At 37.3% G+C, this 24,409-nt stretch overlaps 1 protein-coding gene across 5 annotated transcripts in view; it reads right to left on the minus strand.

Annotated features, from left to right (window-relative positions):
• UTRN (utrophin) overlaps window positions 1-24,409 on the minus strand; it is a gene marked incomplete at its 3' end in the record, with an annotated part of 411,728 nt that overhangs the window by 192,073 nt on the left and 195,246 nt on the right. For all 5 annotated transcript variants that reach the window (XM_084889907.1, XM_084889908.1, XM_084889909.1 and 2 more), the window contains 7 exons: window positions 24,038-24,173; window positions 22,640-22,789; window positions 19,969-20,044; window positions 17,430-17,644; window positions 15,241-15,358; window positions 11,621-11,826; window positions 9,864-10,018 (listed from right to left, as the gene is read on the minus strand). In XM_084889907.1, the coding sequence (XP_084746033.1) occupies window positions 9,864-10,018; window positions 11,621-11,826; window positions 15,241-15,358; window positions 17,430-17,644; window positions 19,969-20,044; window positions 22,640-22,789; window positions 24,038-24,173 (1,056 nt within the window). The remainder of the gene's footprint in view (window positions 1-9,863; window positions 10,019-11,620; window positions 11,827-15,240; window positions 15,359-17,429; window positions 17,645-19,968; window positions 20,045-22,639; window positions 22,790-24,037; window positions 24,174-24,409) is intronic.

The following is a 24,409-nucleotide window of genomic DNA, read 5'->3' on the forward strand; positions in this document are numbered from 1 at the left end:
TATATATATATATATATATATATATAATCACCTAGCAATTCCATTTACGGGTATATACCCAAAATAATTGAGAGCAGGGTCTCAAAGAGATATCTGTATACCTATGTTCATAGCAGCACTATTCACAATAGCTAAAATGTGGAAGCAACTCTAATTTTTTTAATAAACATGTGCCTGTATCTCTTTAATTTTTAAAATTTAGAAGTTACCCACCAGAATTTGGGTGGCTGTTATTAGTGGTGTTTTATCTTCTACCTAAGACTTGCCCATATTTACAAGAATTAAAACATCGACAGTAAAAACATTAGAAGTAGCCAAATAAAGGCTATGCCAATAAGATACTAGAAAGGAAGAAAGCAAAGGAGTACACAAAAGCAAGTAATCATCCATGAACAGATGATTCTTATTTTAAAAACACTCATATAAAATTTAGTAATTATAAAAATTTTCATTTTACATACTCAGTATTCTTCATTTTAAAGAATATTCATAATGGATTATGTGGCAAACAGCCAATGTAGAAACAGATCATTATACATTAGCTCTATTAAACCCAAAAAATGTCGAGACTAGAGGAAAAGTGCAAATGTCCTAGAACCCCATAGGTGAATTCAGAGGATTCCTTTTAGACAAGAGACAATTATCTACTCAGCAAGCATAGAGAACCAGGCTGGCAGGGGAGGTAGAGGACCTAAAGTGACCCATAAAAGGACAAATTACCTACTGATCAGCAGTGGAAAGAGTGATTCTGCTTTTAAGATATTCACTTTGTAGGAAACTGCAGAAAAACAACTGTTAGATGATACAAGAAAGCTGTACTTTGTTCGTTATGAAAGCCAAAGAATAAGCATTTGTATCAAGGAGACAAGGTTCCACCACGGACTAGGTATGACAACCTGGGCAGCTGCCTGTCTCCTCCAGCATCATTTTCATCATCTCTGAAAACTCTGCTTGGCATATGAGGTTCTCCATGGTCTGAGTGTTTGCTTACCTCCTCAAGCATCATCTCATCACTCCAAACCTCATGCTTTACTTACCTACAAAAATGAATCAATTCCTAATCCTCAAGGTGGTCACTGTCTCTGTCATATCCAGAGCTTTTGTTTTTACTTCTTTTTCCTTAAATACCTCTCCCCTTCCTCCACTATACTTCCCCTGCATTCATTTTTACTTACCCTGCAGAATGTGGTGCAGACACCTTCCTAATCTACAAGGGGCCTCATCCCTGAGCACCCATGGTTTTCCTTCCACTGCCAATGCTGCTATAACAAAGTACTACAGACTTTGTGGCTCACAGCAACTATTATCTCACAGTGTGTAAGTGAGAGGGGTCTCATTGGACTAAAATGAAGCTGTTGGCAGGCAGGACTGGTTTTTTTCTAAAGGCAAATCTATTTCCTTGCTATTTCTAGTTTTGAGGAGTCACCCACATTCCTTGGCTCATGGCCCCTTCTTTCATCTTCAAAGCCAGCAGTATAGTGCTGAGTCCTCACGTCACATCTCTCTGACTCATACTTCTGCCTTCTTTCTCCAATTATTAGGACCCATTAGTGGCCCAAGATAGTCTCCCCATCTTTGGGGCCACTATCCTGCCTGTCTCATGATACTGTACCTCCAATCGTAATGGAAAGTGACTGCTTTCTTGTGTGTTTAAAGTTTCTGAATCATCAGTTCACCTGGTACCCCAGGACCTACACAAAGTAGCAACTCAACAAGTATTTATTACAAATTAATACAAAAGTAGGACTAATATCTTCCTTCCTTCCTGCAAAATTTTAATAAATGTATCAAAATAGAGTAAATGAATAGTAATTTACCTTATATATGACCTTGATGAAATATTGGGAAGTTAATTTTACTTATAGCATACAAATGAACAATTTAATCACAAATGTCCTGAGGAATCTTTTTACATTCACATATATCTGTCAGATTTTTAAAAAAATATATATATATTTTATTGATTTCTACAGAGAGGAAGAGTGAGAAATATCAATGAAAGAGAAACATCAATGAGCTGCCTCCTGCACACCCCCTACTGAGGATGTACCCGCAACCAAGGTACATGCACTTGACCGGAACCTCTCAGTCTGCAGGCTAATAATGCTCTATCCACTGAGCAAACCGGTTTCGGCTGGTGTCAGATTTTTTATTGTGAATGTAATCAACTGTTAAAATAATGAACATAGTGACAACTAAACCCTATGTATAGCAGTCCAGATGAACTTCATATTATTATAATAAACATACATTTTAATTTTTTATAATCACAATATATGTACATATACATAAATTATAGTCTGGTTTTTGAAATTAATATAATTTATGTGAAATTACTAATAGAATATAGTTCAAAGGCAGTTCTCTGCACCACCCATTTCAGTCTTCTTAAATATTAGATCAAATGCTAGAGTGTGGTATAAAGGACACCACAAGAATCTTTTACCCATTTTCAAGGAATTTCATATGATGTACTATATGGCCAAAAATAATTGCTAAAATTAAAGGCTCAGGAGTGTGTATGCACCCTTTATTAGACAGGCTAATAAATTACCATTAATGCTATTGGGCACTGCTCTCAGAAGAAAACAACCTAATTCTACACCTCTGCCATTTACTAGCTAAAGGGCTTGGGTGAATCATTTTAATTCTCCAATTGTGTGAGGGGTTTTTCATCCCTAAAATAAGTTGTTTGGACTAAAAGTAAAGGACCATTTCAGACTGACCAAGGGTCCTTTTAAAACTACATAAGCCATCACACCATAGAGATAATAAAACCTGCTACAAGAGGTCCTTCATTCTCACCCATCCCCAGCTTCAAATTTGGCTTCTTTAAGAATCCCTGCTTGGAAAAGAAAGGTTACCAATGGCAGTGGATGAGCAGTGAGCAGAAAGCAAGAAGGTTGGGAAGAACTGGTGTGGAAGCTTCCCGAGATCACACCCAGCACTGCGCTCCCGTCAGTCCATGGTTCACAAGGCAGAGTTTGAATCTGGCAGCTCTGGTTGCTGCATCTCAAGAAAGACCAGAACAGAGCTAGAGGGGGTACTGAGAAATACAATGAGAGAATACAGCACTATTCTAGAAAAAGAATCATCTTAACTTTAGGAAATTGTGGCTAGCAGACAAAGGCAGAGAAGTTTCATAAAAATCTTTTTTTAACCTACAAATCATAAAGAGCAAGGGCAGGCTGACAACCTAGAGGATAAAACATTTGATGTAGAAGGCTAACTTTAGCAGAAACAAGATTATTTGACTTCAAACAGAAGTAACACACCATAGAATTCTTTGGGAGAAGAAATGGTAAGGATAAAAAATATAAACTGCTTCTCATAAAAGATTAGAGGAATTCACTGGTGACAGATTTACGTACAGTAGTTTACATTACATCAAAGATAGCTGGGATTAAAAAAATGTAAACTTTCAGTTTTTAAGGAGATTTATATTATAAAAGCAACTGATAATAGCTTAAAGTAATCCATCTAAACGGCTTATAGTTATGTTTTAGCACAAAAAAAAACATGGCCACCCACATAACTGCCTTGTTTAAATATTATTTTGAAAATGTTAAATGATATTTGATATTTTAAACTACAAGATATACTGGTTAAGCAAGTGTGTATGTACTTATAATTGGTCAAGAGAGGGTTTGAACATAAATACATATGACTTTTTAAAACTTAAATGGAAAAGAGCATCTCAAAAAACCCACAAATATGTGTTACTAAACTTTGGTATACTTAAAAGGTGACCTTTATTTACAGTGACATGAGACTTAAATATATGTATCTTTTTTAGAGCAGGAAAAAAAAATGGTAGTTTGAGTGGCATGTAGAAAACTTACAATGAAACATTATTTAAGCTTTTCAATGGGTAACTTCACAAGGTAATTTTGTTCTTTGGTAAATAAAGTAGGATTTAGCTGGTAAATATATTAAAACACCTCTTGGGGAAATGCAGCAGATTTAATGAAGAATTTGTCACTGTAGATTTCTCTCTGTTACCTAGAGATTGAGATATATCATCAAGCACTTTAAAAATTCACACCGTGGGATTTAAGAGGATGGCTATAAGCTGCCAATACCACATGCTCAGGAAGCTCTAGAGAGAACCCCAACCCCCTTGCCCACCACATGATGCCTGCCCATGACTTTATATAACCCACAGGAGCAATTTTCTCTTTGGCTGCCATTGACAGCAAGTAAATATTTAAGACCACAGAGCTATCCTCGTGAGAGGATTCATCCCACCACATCCTATTTCCTTTTCAGCTAAATCACTACTCAACATTGGGCCTTTATTAGCCAGCCAACATTAGACTGTAACTCAAATGCTACTCTGCACCTTTCCCAATTAGCCAAAATCCACCCTCAAAACCCTTCTGTTATGCCCAGAACTCTATTCTGTGTTGGGCAGACTCCACAGACCAATCCCTTCACCTTATCATAATGAAAATTGGTTTCCCTAAGGCCATCAATTCCCCTGAAAGCTTTAATGAAGTTTTTTTTTCTTGTTTCTCTCAGACCCTATCTTCCTCGGATTGAGGAGCTGGACCAAGGGTCCTTGTCTTTGCTTTTCTTTACTAATTCTGGCCATTGTTTTTCTCGTCCTGGCAAAAGTCTACTCTTTCAAAACATAAGACTTTTATCCATTATGTTCAAATCCTTACCTCTAGGTCTGTGGTCACTGCAAATGGTTATAAAGGTTGCTCATTGTCTCAACAGTTAAATGGTCTCAAATCCAACTCAAGGTCTTCTGAGCAAGCCGCAACCTCCAGTGAGGGACTGCATCACCAGGGAAAGACACTAGAGATGTCGTTATGGAGTGGAGGTAGTCCTGGTCTCTACTTCCTTATAAACACCTTCCTCTGCTCTGTCCCCTATTGTTCATCTGCATTCTTTCTATTTGTCTCTGAGTAGATGAACACTGCTGAAGAACACAACAAAGGTCTATCTTCCCTGTGCATTTATTATCATAAACCACAAGCAGGCACCAGCACTGCCCAGCAATGCTGTAAAGACCCCGAGAAAGCTCTGTCCCACACACCAGAATTCTCATTTTATATCTGACTTTCTTTCTTCAAATCTCTCAGTCCCACCTCCAGCCTCACTGACAGCATGCCTCACAGATCATAAAGAAAGCAGAAGCACTGCATAGAGAACCTTTCATCTTCCTGCCAAGGCTCCAATCCACATGCATCCCTACTCTTCCCCTCATTGTCCTTCCAGTTCTAACGGAAAACACACCCCAGCTCTTAACAAACCCAACTGTCCAGATTTCACTTTCTAGTCTACTCTAGGACTTTCTTTCCTCTTACTTTGTTCTCTGTCTGGAATCATCAGTCTCTCCTCTATTGGATCATTCCCATGAGCATAAAACCGTACTTTCTCATGTCCCCACCCTAAAGAAAAACCCTCCAGGTAGTACCCAATCTCTCTGTCCCTCTTCACAACAAGCATTTCTAATGTTCTTTCCACAAATTAGTTCTACCTCCTCACCTTCACCTCATTCTCAGAAACGATCATTTTAAGTACAGAGAAATCTCATATTAGCTACGCTATGTAACTCTAAACATGTCACTGGAACTTCTCTGAGCCTTATAGCATCCGATCAGACCATGCATTCTTAATGGAGGCAGTAAGTGATTCTTTAGAAGGGAAAAAGTTGACTCTATGTATAAAGCACAACTATAAAGTACAGAAACAGACACACACAGTATACTCATGCTATTAAAATTTCATGAAGGAAAGTACCTAAGAAAGGCTTCTTAAGATGTTAATAATATTTTTTAAAGGTTGAGAAATATTGGTTTAAATGAACTGTAAGTTTATGTACAACTCTTAAAGGTCCTTAACTCTAGCTTCACAACAACAATGCCAAAAATTCAAAATATGCTTACGATAAGTTCACACACTTTAAGATTTTAAAATGTTAGAAAAAGACCTATTGCATACAAAATCCAAAATATCAGGAGCTAGTTGTGTTGCAGAATTTAAACTTTTTTTGTACATTAAAAATCTATTATGAATGTATCTATATGACATATTACCTCTAAGTAGGATGTGAAGCAGCAAACACATTAATATTTCTGCACTTAGGAACAAAGGTTTTCACACCAAGCAGGATAAATAAAGACTATAATAAATGGTCTCATGTCAAGCCAAAGCTTTCTGATATCTCAGCATATTGGATTTTGGCACTGCAGATAAGGGACTATGGACCTGCAACTGTGAGTGGCCAAATTACTTACTCCAATTGCAATTCACAGAAAACATTTCCTTTGAAAGCTGATATTAAATCTCACACATTATCCCACAATAACAATATTCCATTGGCACGTATAATAACCCTTCACCCCTCCAGCACTTAGCTGCCAATGGTGTATATTCAGAATCCAGCTGGAATCTAGTGAACAAAATATACTGGCCAACAAAATAGGTCCAGAGGCATGGAAGCGTGGAACAAACTGACATATCTCAGAGGGGCAGGCAGGAGATGGGAAGAAATTAACTAAAGAACTTAAATATGTATGTATATACTTAGCCCATGGACACAGGCAATAGTTTGGCGAAGACCTGGGGTGTGGCAGGAGTTGGACAGAGAGGGACAAAGGAGGGGAAAACGGGGACATCTGTAATACTGTCAACAACAAAATATATGTTTATATTTGTAAAACAAACAACAAAAGAATACAGCTGGGAGGCAGGAGGAGAGCCTCCGTGCAAGGCCTCCCAGAAGCCATTACAATGGCCACCTACTGGAGAGTGTTACATTATTCATAACAGAAGCCCCATGTATTTAATCAGATCTGGCTTCTAAACTCAACACAGGTAAGAACCGGAAGTGGAATCACGGACAGATCCACGAGGTGAGTACACGGAGCAGTCACCAGAGATAGCTGGCATTCTGACAGCAAAGAAAGGTAAAACTATTAGTAAAGAAGGTAAGAGCCTTGCTGCCTAGACAGAATGTCTTAGATTCCAGTCCCAGCTCTGCCTGTATGAGCTGGGTGATGGTGGGTATTCCTTAACTTCCCTCTGCTCCAGTTTCATCAGCGACATAGTGTTGGGGAACGCTGCCTGTCTCCTCTGGCTGTTGTGAGGATTAAATGAAATAATGCCTGTGCAGAGTTTAGCACAGTGCCTGACAACGAAAAGAAACTCAATACAATTTACACAGTAAAAATAAAGCACAAAATCTCACAAAGCATAGCAACCTGAATAAACTTACTACCAATTCTTCAGAACTTGGAAATGATCATAATTTAGTATAGAGAAATATCATCTTAGCTATGCTACAATACTTTAAACATGCCATTGAAACTTCTCAGAGACTTATAGCATCTGATTAGACCATGCATTCTTTTTTTTAAAATAAAACTTTATTGTTCAGATTATTACAAATGTTTCTCTTTCCCCCGCCCCCCCCCCATAGCTAGCTCCCCTCCATCTGATTCCCCCACACACCATGCCCTTACCCCCTGCCACTGTCCTCATCCATAGATGTAATATTTTTGTCCAATCTCTTCCCGCACCCCTCATGCCCCTTCCCCCCAAGAATTGTCAGTCCACTCCCTTTCTATGCCCTTGATTTTATTAGATTCACCAGTTTATTCTTAAGGGAGGCAGTAAGTGATTCTTTAGCTGGGTAAGGTGGAGGGCAAGAGGGGGGTGGGGGGAAATGACTCTTTTTATGTATAAAGCATAATTATAAAGTACAAAAACAGACACACAATATACCCATGGTATTAAAATTTCATGAGGGAGGGAAGGTACCTAAAAAGGCTTCTTAGGGGGTTAATAATAATTTTTAAAAGGTTGAGAAATACTGGTTTAAATGAATTGTAAGTTTACATAAAGCTCTTAATGGTCCTTAATCCTATCTTTACAATAATGCCAAGAATTCAAAAAATGTTTACTACAAGTTCATACACTTTGTTTAAGAAGGTTAGGATAGATTTATATATTTTAGAAAGTTCTCCAATTAAAACAGTTCAAAATTATAAATGTCATTATGTTTAAAAGAGAAAATCCTCTCAAATCACAGAAACCCCAGCTGTCACTCATGAAAGGACCCTATGAGCCACAGTTGTGTTGGATTTTCCCTACTTTACAGATAACAGTTTACCCAAATTATGTCTAGATATGAATATATACTTAGTTCTTTTCCCCCAAAATGGAGAAAGAAACTAGAATAAGAACATCTATTTGTAACCACCATGAAGTTGGTACTCTGTGGCTGTCTTCACTATGATAAATGAAAGATCACCTTGGAATATAATTCATTTTTAATTGCCTCTTCCATCTAATCTAACTACTGCTGGAGTCTGTCATAAAATATTTACAAAGCAAAAGCAAAAAAAAAGAATTGGGGGTGCTAAATAAAGCAGGCCACACATTTCTACATGATCAATTTTGAGGGCATTGTTTACAACAAGAACAAAGTCATAACTTATATGTGAATTTTGGGGAACAGATGAAGTATGATTAAGGACGTCTCTTAGTGTTTCAGCTGTCTTTTTTCTTGTGATAAGAACTTTTAAGATGTACCCTTTCAGGAGCTCCAGTGGCGCAATCGGTTAGCACGCGGTACTTATAAGATGTACCCTTTCAGCAACTTTCAATTATACAATACATTATTTATTGTTAACTATAGTCACCATGATGCACATTACATTTAGTTTATTTTATAACTGTGAATTTGTATCTTAAGTCTGTTTTTTTAATTCACCTTCTTCCCAGCCTTGGATTCGAATCCTTTCTATACTCAAATACCTTGTTACAACAAAACAGTTGTATAAAACACTAAAAAGATCAATATTATAGCTATGTTCTGCTTTAACCACTTATGAAGTTTTGTATTTGCAACCCCAGTCTTATTTCCTCCAGAATCCTAGGTTTTTCATGCTCATATAATGCCCTCATAATTCTCTCTGAGTTTTCCAAAACTCCACTTTAGAAATTATAACTAAAAATGGCATTCTGAAATTGTATAAAACACCTTCATGTCAAACTGTTATTAAATGCTTGACCATACTTTATTACCAGTAATATATATCATAAAGTGTTCTAATATTATCCATTTTATTCACAGAAAAACAAACGTGTTAGGATATTTTTGAAGCTTTCAGGCAGCTGTATTTGCCTATGTAAAGATGTGTGTGAAACCGAATTACCTTAGGCAAGGTGCTCCCTGCAGGGTGCTAAAGGTAAACACATCTTGACTGATGGTGAATATAAATATGCAATCTTAAACAGATGCTAACTACTCTTTATAGGTCCTCAAGTCCTAGGTCTTCAAGTGACAGGAAAACCTCTCTTATGAACACAAATGCTATTTTTAGACTGTTTAAATACACTGACTAGACAGAGTAATAAAAAGAATATATACATCAAGTAATCCCTGACTACACACAGAATAGTTTAGGAGTCTAGAGTTGGATCCATGTGTTCTCAGCCTCAACTGAGGCAATCGACCAAACATTCCACTATTTTAATGACCATTAGGATTACCATCACCCTAATGCAGCTGCGCATACCTGAGTGTTCCTTAGCATCACGGAGCTACAATATTTACTCTAGGTAACACCAGGAGACCAAATAAGAAAAAAGAAAAATCAGAACACATAAATAATCACTGGCAAAGTTTAGACTTAAGGAAAATCTCCATTGTATAAAATCAAGTAGATATTGTATAAATATACACTCTGTATGATAACACTCAGAATAGCATAAAAAAAATTTTTAATCACAATAAAATGTACTTCCAGTAGTCTCACTTTTTGGCATGTTTCCATGAGAAAGCCAAAGCCACCAAATTCTCAACCTGACAACACACGGTTACCTGGCAGGGCCTTAGTGTTTACCTTTGTTTGAGATTGATCCAGGATGCTTTCAGATACTCTGTGGTTTCCTTCACATTCCTCGTGTCATCGTTACCATATTCCCTCAGCAGCTTCTGAAGGATGTTTTCAAATGCCATCACGATCCCGTCTCCAGGACCCAGTTCTTGAAGCAGTATCTAAGGTGCAATTTCAGGCACCATTGTTAGACTTGGTCACTCAGTAACCAGTATTGCCAAAACATTGGTCCTCCCAGTAGGTTTTAACATGTTTTAGACACAGATATCAAAAGTAGAAAACAAATTATTGGACAAACTCTTGCATGTAAGTTTAAACCAAAATAATTACAGACGTGAAAAGAAAAACAACTAAGAAAGTCATCAGGTCCATAGCAGATGACATTAAACAAATGCTTGTCTTTTCCTCTTTCAGATATTTTACTTCCTGAAAACAATGTCTTTTTTCATTCCTTCTGCTATACATCTGATCCTTATAGGAACACGCACTGTATAGGAATGAATTGACTATAGAGCTCCCTTATATGTACTTAAAGCAATGAAAAGGGCCAACAATACGGAAGTCTTCTGTCTCCTGCCCATCACAATCACTGTGTGTGTTTATAGGTAACTTCTTGAGTGGATCAAGCAACCACGCAAGGTTCACTGGGAATTGCTGGAATAGCTACACTGAGGCTATGTCCATTGGCATATCAGTTCCTTAATACGTCTTTTCAATCTCTGAGAATGCCTGGGACAAAGATACTCCTCATGAAATCTAAAGGACAAATGGAAGTTCCTACAGTTTTTTTGTAACTATTGACAAAAAAAAAAAAAAAGTCAACCCTGAAGTTTCTGGAGAAAATGACCATACTGCTACTTAGAAAGGAATATGCTACATATGATGATTGAAGCATTGATATCACTGTGAATTGTATTCCTTTACTGAAGCGTCAGGGGCTCTGCTGATATTACTTTTGATCCGCTTGGTAAAAACAATTAGCAGATATCATAAACACAGGGAGTGATCCAGGAAATCAGGACACCTGGCCACTTGTTTTTTATATTGTAACCACAGAAAAGTCCATATGTGTGAAGAATAAAAATAAACTTTCATGATTGATATTTAGCTTCCCACATATTCATTATTATATTCTTCACAAATGTAGACTTTTATATTAGGCTACCTGAAGGGCAAGTAAACGTTACACTAAAATATAAACTGACAGCCATAAACTCTAATTCGAGAATATTTTCTGTGATTATGGAGAAAATTTTAAAAAGTGCCATACATGTTCAATATCATCAACTCTATTAACCAAACTGATCACAGAAGGTCGATGCTCTGATGACATTGATAAGCCAGTTTGTTAAAAAGGTATTAAAAGAAACTAAACTTACTTATTACCTGATCTGTTTCCTACATTAGCCCTCAAAGGAAAGTCCCAAGAAATTTCCTAAATAGAAATAACCTTCAGGGTAGACATGAAGGGAACAAAAGAAGGTTCTTGGGATCCTGAAAATGTTCCCTTTCTAGTGACTGGTTTGTGGATGTGTTCCAATTGCAAGGAGTCAGTGAGCTGTAAATCTAAGATATATGTACGTTTCGATTTGTTATGCCTCCAGGAATTTTTCAGAATTCTTCCTGGTCAAATGCTTTATATTAATTTCACTGCGTATTCTAATAACTTGGGAAAGCATCACAAGAATCCTTAAAACTACAGAACCAAAAAAAAGCACACATCCAACAAATCAATATCGCCAAAAGATATCATTGAGTCTTACTTGATTATCAGAAATTTGTTTGATAAGTGGATCCCTTCGGGCTTGTTGAAGAATATAGAGTCGAGCCTCATATTTTCTCATAAGTTCTTCAGTCTCTTCCTTGTGATCATCCCACTGCAGGCTGTCAATCACCATGTCCTCCAGCTGCTTCTGCCGCAACTCCACGCCCTGCTGAGTGTTGTCCCAATGGTTCCTCACCTCCTCCACTAAAGGAAGCAATACAAAAAAAGAATTCCTGAAAGTGACTCTCAGGAAAGGGGAAAAGTGCCTGATACCAAACTTATTACAAATGAAGCTAGCAAAAGAAAAGAGAAAAGAGGCAAATCGACACATAGTCACACTATACAGTTGATATATTTCAGAAACATTTTTTAAAGAAAAATTCTTCTATTAAACTCCATTAAATTTTATTTTTTACTGTTCCAACTGCTGGCCTCTTTTATTTATTTTCTTTTCTTATATATGAGCAGTTTTTTTAATATATTTTAATTTATCTTTATTGTTGAGAGTATTAAAGATGTTCCCCATTTTTCCCCCTATTCCCCCACTCCACCAGGCTTCTGCCCCATCCCAGGCCTTCACCACACTATTGCCTGTGGCCATGGGTTATGCATATAGGCATACAAGTCATGCAAGTTCTTTGGTTAATATATATTTTTTAAATGCACTAAAATGCCTACCAATAAAAAAAATCTACTACTGTAAACTGGTAAAGCAAAAAGTTCTATGAAAAATAATTTTCTATCTTATTTTATATTTACAGGACCTGGTTTAAGAAAGGTATTAATAGTACTTTAAGATAGACGCAGACAGCTGAAAACGGTTTGGCTCAGTAGATATCTGTGGACTGAAAGGTCCCGGGTTCGATTCTGGTCAATGGCATGTACCTTGGTTGCGAGCACATCCCCAGTAGGGGGTGTGCAAGAAGCAGTGATCAATGTTTCTCTCTCATCGATGTTTCTAACTCTCTATCCCTCTCCCTTCCTCTCTGTAAAAAAATTAATAAAATAAAATAAAATAAAATAAAAAGACAGACGCAGACAGAATCACTTGTCATCCTCAAAGGAAATGCTCTAAGGTAGTTTTGATTTGAAAAGAAAACTCCTTAAGAATACTTTCACCTTTGTCTTACTATAGCATTAAATCTCTCTAAAAGGAAGTATTTTTCTATGTTCAAGAGACACTAAACATAAAAGTAAATTCAAGTTTTATGTACCCAGCAGCCCTTCATTATAATAATAATAATAAAAACACCCACACCTCCCTTCTTTCCTCTTCTCATTTTTAAGATGAAATTAAGAAAGAAAGATCTAAGGAAATAAACTTCTAATTAATAACTTCGAGGGCAGTTCATGATCTTGAACTGAAGTACCCATAAGCAATAGCTTTCAATATCTTCAACAACCCATGGAATAACAGGTAGAAAGTTAAAAACAAACTTCTAGAAGATATTGTGAATGTCATGGAAAATTGAAGGTCTATAGGTATGTAGCAGGCCAAGAACTTAATTACAATATAACATTTCTTCTGGTAAAATTCTTGGGATAATACAGGCTATCATAAACCATTAAAGTTATCATTCCAATAGTGTTCAGAAACCTGCAAATTATACTTACATATATTAATTCTAAAAAAAAAAAAATGTGTCAATGAGATGATCGGTTTTATACTGTCTGAATAAAAGCTTAAATAAATTGCTTAAGATTGTATCTTGAGAAGACAAATCTATCATAATGTTCTACTTGTCAGTTAAGGAATTACATAGAGCAATTTTGACCAATTCAACTAGAACCCTGAAAATTGAACAAATAAAACTAAAGACATCAAGTGTCTGCAAGTATCACTGGTATATCATAAAAAGAAGCATATTATCCTACTATTTGTGATTAAGAGCAAAAAGAGCAAAAAACTTCTACTACTTTTGATAGTAGAAGCTGAGGATGGTTTTTCATATAATAAATCGTGACAAAGACTGTGCAGTCTCTACATAAGAAAATGGAGAGAAAACAAAGAGAGAGAGGTAAATTGGAAAGGGAAGATATTTGGGAGAAGGAAAAAAACTGGACAAATACAGAGGTGGAGGGAAAAATGGGGGGGGGGGGGAGGGAACATAAGACGGTAGAAAAGGCAAAATGGAGATGGATTTGCAAAGAGTTTGGTGTCACAAAACCAGAGAAGCTCCCCTGCCAGCAATGGGAAATGGGGTCCCTCCGGATCTCCATAGACATAGCAATCCATCAATTCAGAAAAGGAAGGAAAATGGCTGAGTCCGTAAAAAGAAAGCAACACTCTGAGACAGTAAAAGCTCTTTGCTAACTCATCTCTTGCAACAACCTTGCTGCCACACATTTATTTTGAAACAGAAGCACCTTTTTTATAGGAGAAATAGTCGAATTCTCCCCTCGAGAAACAAGGTGATAAAATACATTCCAATTTATATTCTGCAACAGATTAAGTCCATCACTTGTATGGAGCATGGTGGGAGGCCCCAGAAAGGAACTATTCACAATCTGTGGAGGAAATTTCAGTAACTGTGAGATTCACAATGATGTTCTGGGGGCAAAGATCATGGCAGGAACTAAAGATAGAAAACACCAGGGACCAGAATAGGGTGGGAAAGACTTTATTGAGTGGGTGACATTTTATTAGCTGAGGGGAATTTCACCTGGGGAGAAAGGCCAAGGGGGAAAAAATATGCGAATAAAGGTAAGGAGAATAAGAACTATTCAGAAGTTTTAAAGGACATATACAGTACATACAGTACGGAGCGATACAGATGAGGCTGAGAGCTGGAATGGAAGAGAGGGTGATAAAAGCAGACAGTGACCACCCTTAAAAGTCCCTAAAGTATGATTTGATTTCAAAATAAATGTGACAACAAGGTTTATTATAACAGAGGAGTTAGCAGAGCACTTTTAGTGTCTCACAAAGTGGGGTTATTTTTCCTGAATTCGCCATTTTACTTCTTTCTCCCTCCCTTTACTATTAGATTGTTTTTTCCTTCCCATTCTTGAGAATTTAGGCTTTGTTTGATATGACATACAGGTGCTTTTAAGCCAGATATTAAACTTGAAACAAAAATCGTGGCTGCGGTTGCTTTGTTTGCTTATTTTTTATTTTGTTTTATTTTGTCTTTAACTAAGGTGTTCCCAGATTACTGCCAGCTACAGAGGTACAGAGTAGTTAGTTACTCAATAAATATCTTTGGACTGAATTTTGAGAAGATGAGTTAAAAGACATGCTAAGATTTTGTTTTAGTGAATGAATTACAATGAAAGAATGGATTTGCATTCCTGTGGGTTTCTCTAATTTTTCTTTACTTGGTTCCTTCAAAAGGAATATTACCTTAACAGCAAATAATCAAATGAATCAGTAACTACTTAAATGTAATAATATTAATACCTTGATGAATTCAAAGGGGAATTCTGACTGTTCACAAAAGATTAAACAAACAAAAACAAAAAAACAAAAACAAAAAAACAACGGAAAACTATTTATTCGTAGATAGAGAGCATCAAATATCAAATCATGTTAATTTCTGGTTGAATAATCTTTGAAAAGGTTTATATGTGTGTAACCATTATCAGTGAACGTAGATGATGACAATTTTTTGGACTTACATTTTTCTGTGATTGCTGTTCTCACATCTGAACTGGAAGCTTTGTTTTTCAAATTCTGAGCCAGTGTAAAAACATGGTCAAGCTGAGGATGGCGCTGTTCCATGTCCGCCTTTGTGATCTGTTTATGTAGAAATGATTTTTAAGATCTGTTAATAGGCTGTTCGCCAAGAACACTAAGGAGCAAAACTGGTGGACTGACATCAAAGTTGTCTGTCTCCTGAACAGGACAGTGAGGCATCTGTGTTGTGGCACAGTCAGTCCTAGGTTCAAATCTCAGCTCTACCACTTACCATCTAGATTACTTCACCTCTCTGTGTTTTTGTTTTCACAAGAAGAAATGGTAAGATACTGACAGCTAAGCTGTATCAGGTCTGAGGAGATTAAATGAAGAAGTCCCTTTAAAAACTAAGAACTGCTCTGAAAACATTAGCAGCGATGCCTATCAGGCCTGCATTGGGTATGAACACAAACCAATGTCACCTTCAGGGATGGCAGTGAAGGATTAGAAAAATGCTAATTGAATAATTGCAAATTAAATAATTTTAGACACAGAAAACTGTTGCTCTACAGGTATCTCTTGATAAGGATGGAAGAAAAGTTGATGTCAGGAAATGGTGTGTTTCAACTATGGAACTAATAGCCCTAAAGACTATTTCCAATAGGTGCAAATGGTATGGCAAAGATTCTCTCCCAGCGCTTCCTCTTTAGGAATTCACTAATTTTGCAGACTCCAATTACTCCTGCAGTGTCAAATGTTATTTCTAAATGGATTATTCACAACTTCCAATTCGGGGGCCAGAGAGACATTTCAATGAATGCTGATCATTTCTTTCTAAATGGCCTAAGAACCTCTCAACACAACACACTCGAAACTGAATCAATCAAATCCTCATCTACATTTCACTTCTACTATTCAAATCTCTGCTAATTGTGACAGCATGGTCTTAGCAGCTCAGAAAGGCTCTTTTCTTTGTATTAAGCATCTCTTGCACTATTCCCATTGTTCCTGCTTAACAGAGATCATTGTTATCATCAGTCTCCAGCCACAATGTAAAAAAGAAAAGGAGTAAAAACACGTGCCCATCGCTTGCAGATGAAAAGTCCAAAGGGCTCTGCGTGGCCTGCAAGCTCCATCAGCGTGAACTCAAGCTGCCCTTGCTATCTCACTTCCTACTCTACTGCATTTCTTCCGCTGCACAAATGATGATCCCCATATCCCTCACCCTCCATGCTCCCCCACCTCATGTCTTTATTCTCTCTGCTCCCCAGACCAGCGATGCCATTTACTTTTTCCTACATGTGAAAATCCCACATGGTCTGCCTTCCATCGCTGTGGCAGTAACTCTCTCCTTCACCCAGGCTCCCCTATCCCGTCATATGCACCTGCCTATGCCTGTTATTACACTCTGTTCTGTGCAGAGACCATCTACTTGCACACATTAAGTGCCTCCATCATAGCCGGGCATATATGTAATCTGGGATACATGTGGTAACTATCTCAAAATATAGTTAAGAAAGCAAACATGTAGATTACTTACAAAAGTGCCCAACACACATTAAGCACTTAATAACAGTTAGCAATCACTGTTATTATTTAATGATTCATTCCAAATTGGTCAATTTGTATTTAGTATATTCTTTTCCGTATCTATATACAGCACACAAGCCCAGAAGCCAGCACACACTGAATATGGAAAAATAACCTTACAAATTAGCATGGCATGGCATGATATATATATATATATATATATATATATATATATATATATATATATATATATCATGATGGTCAGGCATTCTCACTTCTAATGTCAGCAATTAAACAAATTAGCTCATTATAAAGCATAAGTTGAAAAGGCACTTCAGGAAATTATCATACATCATACTAGGCATTAACTGTAACACTAGTTTACATTGTACTGATGGGACTAGATTTACAATCTCAGTTTCAGATGTGAAAATATACACTGAGTCTACAACTCACGTGGTAAAGGTGATCTTACCAAAACAGCACAAATGCAAGAAAATCTGGACTCTTCCCAGCTAGTCTGGGATGGCTGTTTGGCAGATAAAGAAGTTCTTAAAGCTCACTCTCCCAGAGTTCAGGACAAACAAAAGGGAGCCAGACAGATCGTGTCTACCCGTGTGCGGAGGTGTTGCCATGACAAACCTCTACCCTGTGAACCTACTTTCATTCTGGAAATCGTCTTATTGATCTCTCCCACATCCCCGACAGTGACAATGTTGGACTTCAGCATCTGGTCGATCAATATTAGCCAGTCAGCTAGCTCTGTTGTCGTTTTATCCAGATCATCAGGTACTGAAATTTCCGAAGTATGAGGAGCCTGAGCAGGAGGCTCTGATGCAGAGGACACTAGCACCACCTTTAGGGGAGCAGGATGAGCTGAAATAAAAAAAATGTAGCAATGTACTCAGTCAACAGGATATTCTGACTGTGGTGGGGCAATGTTGACATGCATCTGTGTGCTTATATAAAATTTAGATTAGGTTAAAAAATGGTGAGAGTTTTTTATTTCTTCATATGGAAGTGGCAATGGTATTTCCGACAGTATCTATGTCTTTGGTAGCTGTAAAGCCAATTAAACACCCAGTTATACAATATTCTACGGCAGCAATAACTCAAAAGTAACTAACACTGACACCAAGAGAAGATACAGTAAGAAATACACCAACTGTGAGAAAATTAGCACTGCTATTTTATTTTGTCAAGGGGTTTACCTTAATTATGAAGCCAATTTATTCATAGTTTTCTGTTTTTCGGAGAGCTTGTAAAACACTTAACTTTATAATATGAACATTAGCAATTCTTCATCCACATCATTGTGAATACCTAAGAATATCTATACTAATAAAAGGGTAATATGCTAATTAGACTGGACGTCTTCTAGATGTCCTTCTGGACAAAGCCACAGTGGCTGGACTGAGGCAGAGGTGCTTAGGGCAATCAGGCTGGCAGGGAAGGGAGAGTGGTTAGGGGCAATCAGGCAGGAAGGCAGAGGCAGTTAGGGGTGATCAAGCAGGCAGGCAGGTGAGCGGTTAGGAGCCAGCAGTCCCGGATTATGAGAGGAATTTCTGACTGCGGGTTTAGGTCCAATCCCACAGGGACATCCCCTGAGGGGTCCCGGATCGGAAAGGGTGCAGGCCGGGCTGAGGGACACTCTCCCACCATGCATGAATTTCATGCACCAGACCTCTAATATGTATATATATTCACTACCTGTTACTTAACTCTTTCCCTATAGCTAGATACTTGGGTGGCTCCTTCCATTTGTATAGAGTACTTAGCATATTTCTGATGAACACTTTGGTATCAATTTGCTAAAGTAGAATGACTAGATTAGAAAACATGAAAATAAAAGTAATGTATCTAATATTTATTAGCAAAATAAAATAGCAGTGCTAATTTTCCTTAAAAGTTGAAAATTGAGATTTGCAACAGCAACATGTGGACTCCGCATCCAGGATATACACCAATGATACTCTCTCAATGGATGAGCACACAGTGCTCACCAGTGTGCTCATTTACTGGATTTTTATTATCAGTGAGAGCAAACTTTTTTTGTTTGTTAACCAAATATAGTATAATTTATAACTGTGGTCTTTATCTGCTTCCTTTTCTATTTACAAGGACTCATTTTTATAGGAACGATGAATCTTGCCATATTGCTGAAAACACTGTTTCTACTTTAGGATTTTTAATGTGTGTTTTGTTTTTAACATATAGATGTTATCAAATTTGGGTGATCAGATCCATAAATCTGTCCTGGGAGATTGTTTTTCCAGAACTTTCAGTTAGAGATTCTTGTCTTCTTCAAAACTTGGATATATATTATTCTCTCTCAGTTGTTTGTGCTTGTCTTCTGTTTTTAATGATGGAAGGTTGATTGTTTTTCTTTAGTTTTACACAAGGTAGCTGAATTATTAGAGCCATCTGGAGCCCACTTTAGCATACGGTATATTTGATAAGGCTTAAATAATTTTCTAAAAGATATCGTCAATCCATAAATTCAGCACAATTTAAATTAAAAGCCCCAACGGGTTTGCATATATCTTGACAAAATCATCTACTGAAATTTCCGATTCCAAAATTAAAGGGCCAGTAAGAGTCAAGAGAGAGAGCAGGACACGGTGTTTCAGAGAGCTTGCAAGGTACGGTGTTATAGCTATGGTGCCATAACCCGTACTCTGATGGGGACAAGGAGAGAAGGAAATAGTGAGAAAACTTTTTCCTCCACACAGAAGTGATTATTGGCATCTATCAGTAAATAGCTTCCCTGGGATGGAGAACTCTTCTAAAACCCCATCTCCCACCTGGTTCCGGGATACCTAATCCTTTGTTCTCAGTCATGATCTGCATGCAATTACACCCCTCCCAGGGCATGTTGGGTAATGGTTATAGCTGACTTTCTGAAAAACCGCATGTCCTCAGTTTCCCATCTTTTCTCCTCCCTTCCCTTCCCAGGCTCTCTTGGGGACCAGGTCCCGCTCTGGTTTCAGGAAAGGCAAAAAGCTTATCTCTCATGAGTGCCTTGCAGGCAAGTATGTGTTGGGTTTAAAGAAGACATTCATTTCAAGTAACTGAAAATAGAGTAACAGATCACAACTGTGTTGTGTTTTTAAAGTTCTCTCTAATTCATATATGATGCTCATAGTTATAATGTCTTGCTATATTTATAAAAAATGGTTAAGGAATAAACTGTATCTTACCAGCAGTTCTTGTCTGAGAAACAGAGCAGGGCTCCTGGCCGCGTTCCTTCAGTGCTGTGGGCACATCTCTGCATACCTATAGCATCCGGCCAAGTGGAAAGAGAAGAGTACCATATAAATAAAGGTGATCTTGTTTCCCAAAGAGAAAGTGTTACTCTACATGATAGCTTTGCTATCGACTGCAGTTGTGCTTAAGCCCCTACTCCACCAACATTACTATCAAAAATGCCATCCAGCCTAGCCGTGTGGCTCAGTGGTTGAGCATCATCCTATGAACCAGATCATGGTTCCTTTCCCAGCCAGGGCACATTCCCTGGTCTCAGGGGGCATGCAGGAGTCAGTCATCCAATCAATGATTCTCTCTCATTACTGATGCTTCTCTCTTCCTCCCTCTCCCATCGCCTCTGAAATCAATTTAAAAAAAAACTGTTCCTAAAGTAGTAACTAAAATTTCTATTGGTAGTTCACCTCATGGTAAAATTCCTGAACATGCAATGGAACTGTGCAAAAAAAAAAAAAAAAATTAATTTAAAGTTATCAAGACTGCATTATAAAATTTACAAAAGCCTCCATTAATCAAAGAAAGGGGGGATAGTAGATAATATCATGTAAGGAAAAATATCCTATAAATAAATTACATATAGAAAATTTTTACTTTACAAAATTAATTTTCATTTGTAATGCTAACAGCAAGACACTCATGAAAAACATACATGGTATCTAAATAAGACAAAGGAAAATCATTTGGGCAAAAATAAAAAGGATCCCAAATCAATTATACAGAAAAGATTCCTCTATTAACTTTTGGTCGAGAATATGTTTGTATATTTTCAGAAAACAACTCCAAGACCATGTGGATTCCTGCAACAGAGAGGAGTTATCAGGTCTGCTCCAACCACGAAGACAAGAAGAGAATCAGTCCAGTGATGGAAGACGCTGACGACGCCTTGCCACACTAGCAGTCAGCAGCTGTGTGTCACTGCAGGTTGCCCAGAACCAAACCAGAGATGGTCGGACCTGCATTGCTACCATGTGCCCACCATCCAGATATCATTGCTGACATGAACACATAAGGAACTGTTTGACATTGAAACGGGGACTCAGAACTGTTGGACATTGAAATTGGGACTCAAACATTTTTTGTTATTACGTATTTATTTCTAGTCTGCAGAGGCAAGATTTTTTAAAAGGAAAGAAATGTGGGGGGGGAATATATACAGAGGCAAAGAAGCATTGAACAGACTGTCAAACTATAGCAGGAAGGCAGGGGAGGTTGGGGGGTCTGTAAGAGATCAACCAAAGGACTTATATGCATGCATATAAGCATAACCAATGGATACAAGACACTGCAGGTGGGTGGGGGGGCAGGCGAGGGCATGTACTGGGGAGTAGGGGAGGCTGGGGGGAGGTCAATGGGGGGGGGAAGGAGACATATGTACTACTATCTGTAATACTTCAAACAATAAAAAAAAGATTGTAAAAAAAAAAAAAAAAAAATTAAGAACGCCATTCAGTCCTTAGCTGCCCTGGCCCTTTGTAACATTTAATGCTGTCACACACCCTCCCTTGAACTCTGAACAGTCTGTATTCCTGACTTTCCTCCCACCTCTCTCTGACCTTTTAAGTGTCCTTTACCAGCTCATTCTCATCTGCCCATCCATCAAATGCTAACATTCTAAAGGGTAGGAGTTTTGGTTTCTACCATTGACTCAGGCTTCTCTCCCTGGGTCCTGGTTTCTAATGGTTACATCTACCACAAAGAGTTTAAAGATGCCAAGGACTCTCAAAAATATACTTTCAGTCTGGCAATTAGATATTCAGACATGTCCAAATCTAAGTCATCATCTGTCTCCCTGAAACCCCCTTTACAAAGTTAATAACTAATTGATCTTTCCAGATCAGCTATCCTGATCTGATAGTGGGTTTTGCTAAGAGGAGTTACTTGACTTCCTGATATCCTAAGAACATCCATCCTAGGATCACTCCATCCATCTCTATAATTCAGCTATAGTGAGCTTACAAAAGGTAACTTTCTCCTGCTTAACAACCTTTGACAGCTGCCCACTGCTCTCAAAGTGATGAACTGTTCTCAAGACACAGCTTAAATTCCTTGTGATGCATGGTGCGGCCTCCAGGATCTGATGTTTGCCAGCATCACTCATTCTTTACTTCATACTGAGCCACTTCCAGGACCCAAGTGCATTGTGCTCATTCTCTGTCTCTTCTAGACCATTTCACTTGCTGCTGTTCTCTCTGCAGTGCCCTTTCCCCCACTGTTCACCTTTCCAATTCTTATTCATCCTTTACAAACTAGCTTGGAAATGATCTCCTCCGAAAAACCATCCAGTTACCCCCTAAGGCCAGGTATATGCCCTACTTTTATATCTCTATGGATCCCTCTATGTTGTAATTGCTTAGCTACTTGTCTCCCTACAATAAACTCTTTGGTTTAGGAGTGACATTAAAATGGTGACTGGCATAAAGTGAAAGTTCGATTAAATCCTATTCAGGGAATGAATGAATGAATTAAATATCCCAGAATAGTATTTCTCAAAGTGTGTTTGTTGGAATTCTCTGCACAGTCAGCACTGGTTGTTCTTGGACATTCATAATTCGCCTACGTACAGTAAAATCAGTGAAATTCTACCATAAAGAAATTCTTAATACACACCTTATTCCAAGTGGAATTCACAGTTCTTAAGCTTTCTGACATTTTTTCTCTTTCATGTAAACTCAGACTTTTATCTGAGAGCATTTCCAATTCAGTTCTATTCAGCCATTTGAGTTTCTCAGCTTGTGCGTCCATCTCCTGGTTTAAGTCCTAAAGGTGTCAGAAGAGAGGTATGATTAGAAGTTTGTCACACTAGAGAAAGTTCAAGAACTATATTAGAAACTAACATACTTTGGGTATTTTACAAATGTAAATTTTTAATTTCTTAAGAAGACAATAAATTTATAAGAAGCCTGAATATATCTTAACAAATTGTAATTGATACGGGAAAGACCAACTTCCTGCAATGTGCACTCGGGTGCTCCCTGTCTCATAATAGAGTCATATCCTCTCATATCTACATGGATAATTTAACATTCTGTTCTTAGATGATGCAAATGATGTCTGTTCCAATGAAAGGCCAAAACAAAATAAAAAGGGTTGGATGCATCTCTCTCTACCTCATCTCTACAGATCCTATTGTACTGTCCTGCCCTTTGCAATGGTCCACAAATATTCCAAGAAAACGAATGAAATTTGTAGTTAAAACAGGAACAAGTTTGTTGGCTATTTGATGTCACATTTTGAAAAGAAAACTTAGTAACTGTTTCCCACTTAGTATTTTTTTGTTGTTACTAATAGTTTCCAAAATGCCTCAATCTTACTTCTTTAGACAAAATCTCTTCAAATTAGTAGGCATCCTTTTAGGCATACTTTGATGCATGCCTTTGTGTTCATTCACATACTCACCCAATTTCTTCTTTTATAAAATAAAAATATGGACATAGTATGTTTATGATCTGCAATAAGTCTTTCAATTCTTAACACAAAAAGATATAAAAATTTATGGCTATTTGATTATATTTATTTTTATATCCTTATGTATTTTATATGTAGTATAAATAAACAGTTATAAACAACCCTTGTAGGCTGTAGATAAGCAGAAAAGATTGTATTAATACAACCATGACACTGGGTCTCAAGTCACTTAAAAAGTTTTCTTGTTTCTACAAAACTCAACTTTATAGCTAGTAATTAGCAATTATCTTTTAAATCCAAAAGCATAAACTTTACTTCAAAGCAATAATTTATTCTACAAGATGATGTCTACTTAAAGTATCCTAAAAACCTGAGACCACACGCTTTATCATTTTTATGAGGGAAGCCTTACCTCTGCAAGAACAAAATACAGCTGCTCTTTAGAAGAAAAGACCCAGATATCCTTCTTTAAAGTTCACGACATGTACAACAAAGTACAAAGTTTCTTACCTTTTTCTTCTTCTAATATTTAATCTTATTTTTAGTGTGATTGTGCATGCATCAAAAAAGGATTGGCAAATGTAGAGACAAACCACTTACTGTTAATTCTTTGAAATTTTCTTCCAGCTCGGTGGTGGATCTCTTTTGCACAGCATCCTCGGCCTTTGTTAACCAACAAGTAATATCATCTAGTCTCCTTCTATATTCCATCACTTGCTTGTTTTCTCCATATATTCTAAAAGAATATATTATTGAAAAATATTGGGACAAATTATCCAATTAAGCAGAAAAGCACACATTTGCTTTGCATATCTATACTAAATAAACCGCAAATGAAATAACTCCTGATAATTATTTCAATACGTTTTAATGTGTCAATAATAATGTATACATTCTGCAATGCCAATTATTTGATAATGTAAGAATTCTTCCTTTATTAAACTCCAAAACACTGAAACTAAAGACTGTTAT

Source organism: Pipistrellus hanaki (assembly GCF_964339955.1).
Source record: "Pipistrellus hanaki genome assembly, chromosome: 7".
NCBI lineage: Eukaryota > Metazoa > Chordata > Mammalia > Chiroptera > Vespertilionidae > Pipistrellus > Pipistrellus hanaki.